Genomic DNA, 12,154 nt, shown 5'->3' with positions numbered 1-12,154 from the left:
TGACACCCTCGAAAAAAGTTCTCCATAACAGTCTGAACATCTGCGTATGAAATGAATTCTTACGTAATTCCAGTTTTGAAATGCTTCAGTTTAAATAAATACCGAAGTAGGCTGTACTTGTTTTATGAAGCCTGCCAAGATCATGCTGTTTGTTTTCTGGCAGTCTCAAAGGGCGTTCTGTTTCACATGGAAATTACCAGTAATCATTTTACCTTTAAGATCTTAGCCTCTAATAAAGCTAGTAGTGCAAAAGAAAATTAGTCAAATTGGAGAACAGGCGACTACATGAAATACATGGAGATGTATTTAAAAACATAGAGAAGTACAGCCTACAAAATACGAAGCCATCAAACTGAAGCTCCAAGTGTTCTTTTATAGATCAGCCAATCCTCCTTAATTCTAGTTGGAAAGAAATCTAATTAAACTACTTCTGGAGTAAGGTGGTTTTGTTTTGGTGCTTCTTTTTGTTTGCTTTGGGGTATTATTTTTGTTGTTGTTGGTTTTGAGTACTGCAGAATTTTCTTTTTATATCTTGTTAAGTTAATGCCTTTAAACTATTTTATTGCTCTCTATGGAGAAAAAGATACTGAGGTTTTCCTTCAGTAATGAACAGAAGTGGGTGACCTTGGGGTTTTAATCATCCTTTTTAGCAACAGAGGGCTCTGGGAGTTGCTTTCTTTTCTGAATTTAAAAACACTGAAAATCATTTTACCTGGAATCAGGGTTTTTTTGAGTTTGTTATCAGAAAATAGAAGTTTCCAGTCAATATCTACTTTATGCTTTGTTCAAAAATCCCTGGTCATCACTTTGATTGGGAAAAATAAATAGAAAGAAGCCTTTTCACTGTCAGTGTTGTATTTATGCATTTCTCTAAATATAAAATGAGAAGTTTATGCCTAAGGGGTGCTTTATTGTTATGTTGGAGTATGTTTGTACACATGTAAAATGTGATGTGTATGTATTCTGATAATCTTAAACACTTTTGGGATGAACTTTACAATGGAGAATTACAATAACTGTTCAAATATAAACATGCTGTAAGAGACTCCTAGATCAATGAATCCAATTGCTTGGTATTACAAGCCACTGCATAATTTAATCTCCTTCACTGTGCTCTATCTTAAAATGTAATTAGGAGTTCTATATGCAGTGCTCCAGCTATTCCAGAGTCTAATATTTCATGATATGAAACTTTCTTTAAATTTCCAGTTATAGTAGTTACCTAATTTAATTTTAGTTAAATAAAATTAACTAATAGTTGATTAATATCTATTAGTTCTTCTCTCTCCCTGGCACTTAAAATACTCAATGGAGAATATTAATGTCTATTCTTGGCCTTCTAGACTTGTTTTGCATACAATTTTTTTTTTTTTTTTTTTTTAAGTTTCATCTTATAATCATAGCTCTCATTCATTCTACTCATCCTATAAGAGCTTCTCTGTGCCAGTTCCACTTTGAGTTGCTCTCTTTTTGGTAAGGCTCCCGTAATGGCATTCAGTACTCCAGATGAAGTCTTACAGCTAATACTTTTCTATTTCTAGTGAAGGTACTTTTGACTTGTACGTTCTTGTTTCCCTTTTTATGGTTATGTTCGCACTGCTGTTTACTGTTCGTTTTATGGTCAAATAAAACTTCACATTCCTTGTCCTCATGGTCATGCCCAGATGACAAGCTTCAGCTCATACAAGTTTTCTCTTCTGTCACTTCAGTACGTGGTTTCGCATGTTACTCTGTTCAACTCATCCATTTCTCTTTGGTTGTTTCCCTATGAATTTGGTCATCCTTTACTGGGATACTTATAATGAATTTAATTAAGTTGATATAGTATTTCTAGGTTAATTGAAACTTGACTAAAAATACTTCTTTGGTTATTCATTTTTAAGGACCATATTTCATGATAGTATAAATGGATTTATGCAACAGCTTCTGGCTACCACATTTGTATAATTCCACATCAGGTTCTTTTTTGTGGTACTTTTTAAACTTAAGCTATAAATTTTGGCTGCTTAAAAAATCTTTGTTGATTGTGTAATTGTTTAGTTACCTTGTTACACTTGGTGGATGGTGATACCCTGCTTTTATTTACCTCTGTATGTCTTTTGTTTCACAAATGGTGCAATTTTTTTATTAAAAAAAACCCACTCAACTGCATATATTTTCCCATTAAGGAGAAACTGAGCAGTAATTTAAAATTGCACGTATACTTTCAGGACTAAATATTATTCAGTTTGAATATTCTCGTATTTCTCCAAATACTCACAACTTTAGACTTTGTGATGTCATCTGAAGCCGTGAGTAACTAGACTGTGCATGTAGTTCCTATACATAAAAAGTGGTTGAAACTATGAAATTTCACCAAAAACATGAGGTATTCTTATTTCCTATATTCAATTAAAAGATAATTTACAGAATTTCTGGTTCTTCGTTGTGTAGGAGGGAAGTCCATTTGAAGGCAGCATCTCATGACTTTTGTGAAGGGAAAATATCAATACACGGAACAGCAATTGCCAGACAAGATTGTCACTAGCGAAATGCACTAGTTGAATTTGCCAGATTTTTTACAAGATATTTCCTACATGACACAACAGAATTAGAATTTAACACAGAATTGTTGTTAAGATTCTACATGGATGCTAGCCAAGTGTTATCTTCGGAGCAATAAGATCTTAAGTTCCTAAACAAACTAGTTATATTTTTATGATCACATTCTGCAATTGAAATTCTTAAATTGGGGGAAAAGGTTGAGGTTCTGGGAAAACGAACTGCTGCTAAGCTGTATTTTAAGACAGCATTTTAATCATATGATTGTATTTTTATTCTTAAGCACAATTGTAGTTCCCCTGTCTCAAAAAGGTTAAGATCTGGTACATGCAAAGATATGGAAGAGCAAGGCTTTGTGACTTCTGTGATTCCCAGTTGAATGATGCCCCTGCTTCTCTTCTGTCCTTATTTGCATTCTTCTTGGGTTATGCTCCTCATATTTCTCCTTCCCACAATTAGGCATATATAGTGGGGAGATGTGACACTCACTGTCCAAGTGCTTGGATGATGCGCAGACAGTTTAATGCTTAAGGAGGGAGTCAATTAGGAATGCAGACATGCTTTTATATGAGATAGCTTAGATAAGACTGACAGGTGGGAAGAAAAAGTTACTTGTTTCATTTGTAATCAGTTCTTGATGCCAGATGTATTCACCGTTAGTGTTCTAGGGTTTAAACTACCATGTCAAACAAAGAAATAGTTTGTCAAAAGAAATAAAAATTCTGTAAGGCTTTATCACGCCGCTCCAATACTGTCAGCTGCTGAACAATTAAGAAAAATAAAATAAAAAGCTTCTGTGGCTCAGATTGTTTTTCCATTTATTATGTCATAGTATTACCATGGAGTCTCAAGGTCTAGACTCATATTTTGTTAACAAGGCAAAGGCTATACAAATATATTCCAAGTATCAGTAGCAGCAGGTCTGTCAAAGCAACAATTGTGCACAATCTTGAGCAAGCCCTCTCCATGAATGCCAGAATTTATGATGTGGAAAAATTTTGTGTAAATTTGCTTTGTTAGCTAAAGAAAATTTAACAATAGTTACATTTATGATTTGGTTCTGCAGGGAGGATAAAGAGGTACTTTTTACATGCTGTATGTCTCTGTTTTTATAACAGTCACAAAATGTAAATCGAATTGTAATAGGAGTCATTTTAAAACAATTGAATGTGTGGGTGTAGGTAGGAGTAGCCTTTTTGACAGTTCATTGGATGTTGCTTTTTAAATCATCAGTGTACATCCTGTTAACTTCAAGTTCATGTTTTATATGCAGATAAATGTCAAAAAACAAAACCTTTTGTTCAACTAATGAATGAATACTCTTGGAAGCTGGATAGCTATATTCTAATCTTATAAACTGACTACACAATTATTCTGCACTTTCTCTATAATCTTTTGTTTATGAACAGATTACTATATATTTCTGAAATTATGAGCACATTATGAGGAGAAAGCACTGAACACTAATGATTTAATTTTCTTTGCTAGAAAAAATAACTTGATCTCATATTCTATTATGTGTAAAAATGCCTTGTTCATTAATATCCCTTTTATGCAGAGAACAGTTAGTTACTGTAAGGTAGGGTAGAAATATATTTAGACAGCACAAACCAAAATATTGCATGGAGGCAAAGCAGTTAGTAGGGAAAGTACACTTCTGAAGAAATTGTTTAACATAGAGAAGTTCTTGTTGTTTAAAACCATAACATTTAATATATGGTATTTTGGTCATTATCCTTAGCTGATCCCAAATGATCAGTAAGTAATTGATCAGTAAACCTCACTGAATGATAAAACTGTTTCCGTCCCTTGTCCCTAGTCTCAAACCTTGAATATAGGTTCAGATTCCACGGAGATAGGGCATTAGCACTGGGAATGCTAGTTGATACGATCTGCTCATTCCATGCATTTTGAAAAAAATGTATCTACAGTTATTCTTGCTACAGTTTTAAATATTCTTATATTAATGAGCTAAAAAATGTTTCTACACAGCTCTAATGTTTCTAAGGTTGATTTGTACCTATCACCCTATCCAGAATACAGGATATTCTGGAATACATGCAGAAATTCTTTCCATGTTCTACAGGATTTTGGCAACTGAATTAAATGTAACTTTTCTTCATTCTAAGGCCAGTAGCAAAATTTGTTTCGGTTCAGTGAAGCAGTATTGTGTCTTTAATGAAAGCATGAATTTTTGTGTGGGTTTGTGGGGCTGGACAGGAGAGTTTTATAAAAATATCTTTCTAAGGTTCTAGTGAATGGGGAAATAATGTGTAAGATGATTTATTAATTCAAATGTTACTTTACTAACTTTTTTTTTTTAAAGTGAAAAATGCTCTTAGAAATAGAACTGAGTAATGAGATGAGCATTCGCCCTTTAAAAGTGATTGTGTAAACTGCTAGTAGAAATGCTGCAAGACCATCAAATCTTCTTGCAGTAATTATTAAAGTAATTATAGTTATCAGGAGATCTGAAATAAGAGTCAGCTTGACTGTTTTATGTAATAAATACCTATTGGATCTGATGGGCTTGTGTGGTTTTGTTGGCTATTAAAATTATTATGGTAAGTCTTTTCTTATTTCAGAATTATGCTTTATACTGTCCACTTGTGCTGGAATGGAAGTAGAACCACGGTGGTTGAGCATTTTTGAAAGTTCATCTGGTGTTTTGGCCACCTGATTCACTGTTTTGCCCAGCCAGTGGTTTCTAACTTCAAGTCCATGTTCTGTCTTTTTCTTTATTTGTGCTGCACTGTGTTCCATGGAGGTTATGTGAGGCAAACAGGAGAGGGAATGAAGACTAGTACAAAATGCAGCAGAAGTGTAAAGGAAGCTGGTTAGCTTTAAAGTCAGTGTTAATGAAGCTGAGGGTCACAATGAGTGTTTGGTAGATCCGAGATGATGATGGAGGTATTCAACTGGTTTTACATTATGTCCAGTGAACCTTGTAAACTAGGCTGTCTGATTGATGTGAATGGTAACCTGAAGTATATCTCAAAATAAAATCCCCCAGGTAGTGCAATGTAAAGTCAGAGAAAGATTTATGATTCTTCTGATGGCTGGTAGTTTATTCTCTGAACTGTCAGGTCCCATGAATGAAAAGCAAATTGTTCTAATGGTTTGGTTTCCTTGGCACATCTGAAAGATGACAACGTATTACATATTTTATGTATATTATGTAATAAAGGTGGCGTGCATAACAAAAAGTTACATATCTTATAACAAAGATTTTACCTCTGGCTAGCTGCAAATTGCATAAAATAGTATAATTTTCTCCTATTACTCAGCAAAACTTTGTGTTACTTAAGAAACATAAAAATATTTTTCTCAAATTTTGGTGAGGCATATGATTTTGAAATTTGCTTAAATAATCACCAGTCTTATTCTATTAGTTTTCCATTTGCCCTGAAAGAAATTACTTCCTTAATCTTTAATTTAGCCAGAGATTAACATTGTTCATTAGTAATTTACTTTTTTATATTTTGTTTTGACTGGTTTGAATATAATCATCTTTCATTTAAAAAAAAAAGTCTACTATGGTAAGATTTCTGATGTATTGTATGGAAATCATCTTTGATATACTTTTGTTTAAATACGTTTATATTTTCCTTTATTTAAAGCAGTATTTATGGTTCCTTCAATATTGGGCAGTATTTTTGACTAAAAATGTGTTGCTGGACACAATAGTGGAATGGATACTTTAGGTAAAAGTGAAAATGAACCTTAAAATAATGAGCAATCTGTTTTCAGGCATCCTGAAATTTCTTACGGGTATGTCTGAGAGGACATTAGACTCAGTTTTTGGTGTCTGGATTAAATGAGACATGAGGAGCCAAGATAACATCATTTTATGGAATCTGTTGGTTAGATATGAAGGAGAGAAGGTTTGTTGGAAGCTATAGGAGAGCAATTAAAGCAGCAAATAACTAGTTTCATAATGGATTGAATAGGAGGCTGTATGAGAGGTGGAAGAAGGGCAACTGACATGAAGAAAGAGAAAAGCAAGTGTAATCATCTTTGGTATACTAGTTTTGACAGTGTAAGATACTGAGTGTTCTGCAGGTTAACATAAAAGGGGTTTTTGTTTGCTTTTGTCTGTGTGATGTCTTCAATGTATATGGAAAGAAGTATTTAACTTCTACAATGTACATACATCTTTTAATTTTTCCCAAATCTTAAGTCAGAGCAAATGGTATATAAATGTTCACTAGCTGTTGAAAACTTAAAAGCGACATTCCTGTGATCACCACATGCACAACAAAATTGTGATTATCTCTCTGAAATTTGAAAATATGAACTTCCTTGGTTCTATGCAAGTTGTTTTCCACACATGCTTCTTCCCATTTTCAGGTCTTTGTTAGATCAGTGGTGGTGATTTGTTTTTTTAGTTTTGTAATCCAAAAGCCAACCTAGACTGAACTGTTAGTTCTCAAATAGATACACAATAAAGCTGGAAATGTAATGACAAGGTTCCTTTATAAGTTGCTATATGTAATTTTTTAATTACTGTTTTTTGTTTGCAAACATGAACACTGTGTCAACTTCCATTTGCCAAAGTTAATATAAAGTTTTTTTAGAGAATATAGAGACACATATACAGAGAGGGGGGTTGCACTGAAGCAGAGTAACACTCATAACAATTCCTAGGTGGGATGGTGAATGTTCCAGGGATTTACAAATGGTGTGCTTCATCTTTTGCTTCTAAGTGTCTGGTTCAGAGCAGCAATGAGTAGAAGTCATTCACAGTTGTCTGACAGCTGTTGAGTGACCTAGGTGAAGTGAGTCAATGCTATCAAACCAGGTCTGTACCAATGTCCTCATTACAGCTGGTGCTAATTGGTACCCCTGCTGGCAGTCTCCATAGAGTTAGTAAATCAAAGTACCGGATTGGTCTCCTCAACTGTTGTGCATTGGCAAGAGTTAGCTGAAAAGTTTATTTATTTATTTATTTATTTATTTATTTATTTATTTATTTATTTATTTATTTTCAATTCTCTCAAAGAAACCATTTACTCTGGTTGAGTAGACAGTAGCTTTTGCTGCAGGCAAGGGTTCATCACTTCCTGCCATTGTGTGTATTCATATGTAGAATTTGTAAGGGTAGCAGTGGTGAAAGATCAAGAGCAGGTATTGTTATATGCACATAAAAAACTGCTGAAGCACCATGAAAGCGTAATCACGGTTTTCTGTGAAATTACTTGTGATTGATGTCACAGCAACCTCTGTGACAACTCAGAGAAACTAGATATGAGAAAAGATTTTCTCTGTTTATTTTGTAAAAGTTATATTCATGCTTTACTTTTTCTTCTGCGTACATCCCTCTCAGTTGAGTGAAATAAGAAATATTTTTATAAAGCATTGTAAAATGCCAGAGATTAACTGAAAGCGGAAGAGCCTGAAATACGTTAGTCTTTGAACTCTTCTCTCTTTCTGATTTGGTTCTTTCATAGAAATGAGAACTGTGAATCCAGTACCGTCTGTCAGAATTACAATGCTATGTGTCATAGTATAAATAATAATAAAATACTGTGTTATGATCTGAACAAAGGGTCTTGAACCTGAGGTTGTGTCTTATTTTTAAACTATTGCAAACAGTACAAGAAATCTGAAAGCTCTTGAGGTTGTTATGCAATAAAATCCATTAGGGCCCCCAAGAACTTACATAGCAGATGAAATAACTTTTTATTATTTTTAAAATTGACTTAGGTTGTCCACGTGTCCCCAGTGTTCCTTTACATTCCTGGAGAATGAGCATGCTGAATATTTTGAGAAGACTGCTTGATGGCAACAGTGGGAAATTTACCAAAATTTACAATTATGTTAAAAAAAAAAATAAAATGATGAGTATTGTCTGCTTTTTACATCCTCAGACCACAATCTAATTGTCTTTGCTTTCTAAATATACTCAAGTCACTCAGTGTTAAACCTTTTACATCTTATTTCTCCATTTGTAGGTTGGGGCTACAAGCTCTTCATAGTGGTTTTATGTTTCTAAAATACTTGGAATATGTAAAGTGGTGTTCAAGTACCAAGTTTAAATATTTTTCTCTTAAGCAAGAGACAATTGGTTTTGGTTAGACTATAACCTTCTAAGATCACTTACAATGCTTAAAATGTTCTCTTTGTGATCCTTGTTGTCTTGACAGCTTTTTTTAGTATCCCCAAGACTACCTGCAATCTCCCCCACTCCGTTCAGTCTTGGTCTGTAATGTTTGGATATGCATACTTTTCTCAGGCTTCTTAACCATGAACTTGGCTATTTTATCTGATATTTAGGGATGTTCCTTACTTTACCTTTCCTGCTATTTCCAGTAAGCACTGTTTTTGCAGTATATTAAGACAAAGGGGATAATGGACAGATTTGCACTCTAGGTAAGTGTGGTCATGGAATATAAATCCACTAATGCACAAACTAAACATTGGACCACTGGAAAAAAAAAAAAGTGTAAAGAATTTCCTCATTCCTTGGGAGAGCCAAAGGCCTGTGACTGTAGGAAACACTTTTTAGAGTAGTGTATGCAGTTTTATTTGTTTGAATATTTATTTGAGGCTATTTTGGAAATAAAACTTACAGGCTATGTAAACAAAAATCTGAAGGTAGAAGGAATTGACAAAATCAAACGTTTTTGGAGAAAATTGTGCATAGCAGGTAGTTATGATTTGAACAGAGGCATGGTAGACAAGGGAAGAGCTTTATTATGTTCTAATAAATGCTTCTCAGTGCTTGATGAAATACTGTTCTTTAAATAAATGTCTTGCTCATCATCTAATAGATTAGTCCTTATCATTACTATCATCATTGTTACCATCCTATGGAAAAAAAGAGTTGGTATCTGTATTTGTTTTCATAAGGTAATAAATGATTGCTCATACCCGTGTACTTGGTTCGATTAATTAAAATGTTTTGAGATACCCAAGGTGTTTAAAGTTGTTTCTTTGGATTCACAAAGTAAGAGGAATTCAGAGAACTGACCAGTTGTTTTAATATAGTCATTATAATGTCATGAAAAGCATCTGCTTTTAGTAAAGATTTAAATTGACCAACAGACCTGTATCCACTATTGATACAAAATGAAGTGTATAACAAACAGGAGGGTATATTTTCATGCAGCTGAAGGCTGACACCAAAATGTCAATCTTTTTTTTTTTTTTTTCCTGTCTTTATTTGTGAACGCCAAAACATTTTCCAGATTAAGCATCTATCTCCTAAATTGTAAATTTCAACTTAAATCAAATATGCCCGTTTAATTACCTTTTCGTAGTCACAAAGGATTGGCAGTCCACATATGCATGATTTCTTTAAAGAAATATAACCAAATTTCTAGCAAGATATGAATGTAGTTCAAAATAATTTTTCAGAATGACTAGTAGCACAATACAGCACTGTTTCATAGCCACCAATATGGACTACTGTCAGAGGAACTAGACAATGGCAATTTATATTTTTTTCCAGATCTCATTCATTTTCATCTCCCACATACAGAATTGTAAAGTTCATTCCTTCATTCAAGTTATAAAGTTAGAAACACTGCCCCGTTGGACAAAGTGCAGATTTCCAAGAAAATTCCTTGTATTGTATTGAAGGGAAATGTAGTCTCAAAGCTGTAACTATTTGGCTAAAATTAAACTATGTTAAGTAGATAATAGTGCTTTTTAGGAACTGTCAGTTCTTATTAAGCTGAATAGTTGCATTTAATTATGTACTGGGCAGTAGTCAATTCAGACATTTGCATGTGTGATCATGATATCCCTCATGAAATTCATTCACTCAAGGTATTTCCCAGTTTCTGTGCTAAGTTGATTCCTTCTACTCTAACGAGGATACCACTATATACCTAAATGTTCCTCCATATGGTTGTGTGCTCATAGCTTCTTCCTTTGAATTGAATGTTTTCTCTTTTTTCCTTCATAGCATATTCTTACTTACTCCAATTGGATGTGTGCAAAAGTACTTCTGATTCTCTGTTCATGCACTCTCTTAAAACGGTAGTCTCTGGAGTCAACTAGGTTGTTGTAAGGCCAGTTGTGTGAATCTTAAACTGACCTGAAAGAAGGATTAGACTGAAGCTGATTTTTTGAAAAAGCGTGTTGGTTGTTTTTTGTTTCTTTGTTTGTTTTCCAAAATAACAGTAATGTTGACATCTCAAAAGAGATAGAGGCAGCTGTTCTTTTGTAGCAAAGAATTGCGCTCTCCATCCGTTCTGCTGCCCATGGAACTCTGACAATGATGTGAGTTAACTTAGCTGGCCTTGTAATAATTGGAGCACTAGTCCATGGGGCTGAGGAGCTCCAGGTCCTCAAACTATTACCAAAACTCTGATGTGGAGTCAGTGGCTTCTTTTTAGGGGCAGAAATGTATTTGGTCAGTGGGTTGGTTGGTTTGGTTTTTTTGCCCTTTTTTTTTTTTCCTGGTACTGATTAAAAGTGCAGCAGCATACTGGTTAACATTCTTAAATCTTTGTGAAATTGTTTTTTTGACAATGTATGAGTAAATAAGTGGTTTAATTGTAGGTCACCTTATAATAGACCAGAATCAAAAGCATGTGCTTAGACACACTTGCAAGAAAGAGATGGGCGCCTCAGAGATGTTTTTTTTTTTTTTTTACTTTCTCTCTCCAGTACAGAAATATTAAGCAAGAAACACCTTAAAGGTTAAGAAAGAAGAATGCAGAGCACAAAAACATATGTAAAACTCTGCTCTAACCAGTGTTCAGGTGCCTACACTGAAATGTTTTATCTGCTTATGATCCAGTGCACCTAATTTTGCCTGTTTTTGAATCAACATGTTCCCTAAACAAGTGTTTGTCCCACAGCAAGAACCAAGGATTTTTTTCCTAGCAAATAAGTATTAACCACAAGGCTTGGCAGTCATATTCCATCTTGTCAGCGTTTCCTGTAGGTCCAAGAAACGTACCTTCTTTTCTGCACTTAACTAAGAGTCATGCCCAGAGCAGGAGATTCCAGAGTGGTCAGGGCATTCCCATCAAATGTTGAAGACGTCACTTTGATTTCCCCCATGTGGAGAAATGAAATTGAAGTCAGGTTTCTGATTTTTTTGTGAGCATTTGGAGTACTTTGAGGTTAAGCAGGAAGGAAGACAAACTTAAGCAGCTACTGATGAGTGGGTTGGATCGGTTCTGCGTGCTGGCATGTGAAATGTACCTAAACTATTACTTTGGGAATAGTCCCATTGCTTAAGAGACAAGTGAGCATTACTATCTAATTGCTGCTATACAAGAGGAGAGCACTGCACTGTTAAAATTGAGGCTTTTTATTTGTGATTTTCTTACAGGAAACAGATTCGAGCTCTTCTAGGACAGTTTAGCCAGTCAGAGGCTTTGCTAATCTCATCTGGAGTTGAGCCAGGGACTCTAGATGGAGTTCTCTTGGATGCTGGCTGTTCTTCTATGCAATTTGATACACCTGAAAGAGGTTTTTCCCTGCAGAAGGATGGACCTCTGGACATGAGGATGGATGGTGACAGGTACGTGTGCATGTCATTTCCTTTTAAGCTAGAGAATGGCCATCATAAAACCACATCTAATTTTGCACAAATATACTGTATATCTTATGCCACAAAGCTTTTTTTCAGTCTTAATACTTAAAATCCTGG

General features: G+C 34.5%; 1 protein-coding gene across 2 annotated transcripts in view; it reads left to right on the top strand.

Moving 5' to 3' along the window:
• Positions 1-12,154, top strand: part of METTL15 (methyltransferase 15, mitochondrial 12S rRNA N4-cytidine) — a 94,406-nt gene that overhangs the window by 68,882 nt on the left and 13,370 nt on the right. For both annotated transcript variants that reach the window (XM_048052012.2, XM_013177768.3), the window contains exon 4: positions 11,834-12,025. In XM_048052012.2, the coding sequence (XP_047907969.1) occupies positions 11,834-12,025 (192 nt within the window). The remainder of the gene's footprint in view (positions 1-11,833; positions 12,026-12,154) is intronic.

The sequence above is a fragment of the Anser cygnoides genome, chromosome 5 (genome assembly GCF_040182565.1).
Source record: "Anser cygnoides isolate HZ-2024a breed goose chromosome 5, Taihu_goose_T2T_genome, whole genome shotgun sequence".
Lineage (NCBI taxonomy): Eukaryota > Metazoa > Chordata > Aves > Anseriformes > Anatidae > Anser > Anser cygnoides.
The sequence above is the reverse complement of the archived record's forward strand: the minus strand, read 5'-3'. Positions and strand labels throughout refer to the sequence as shown.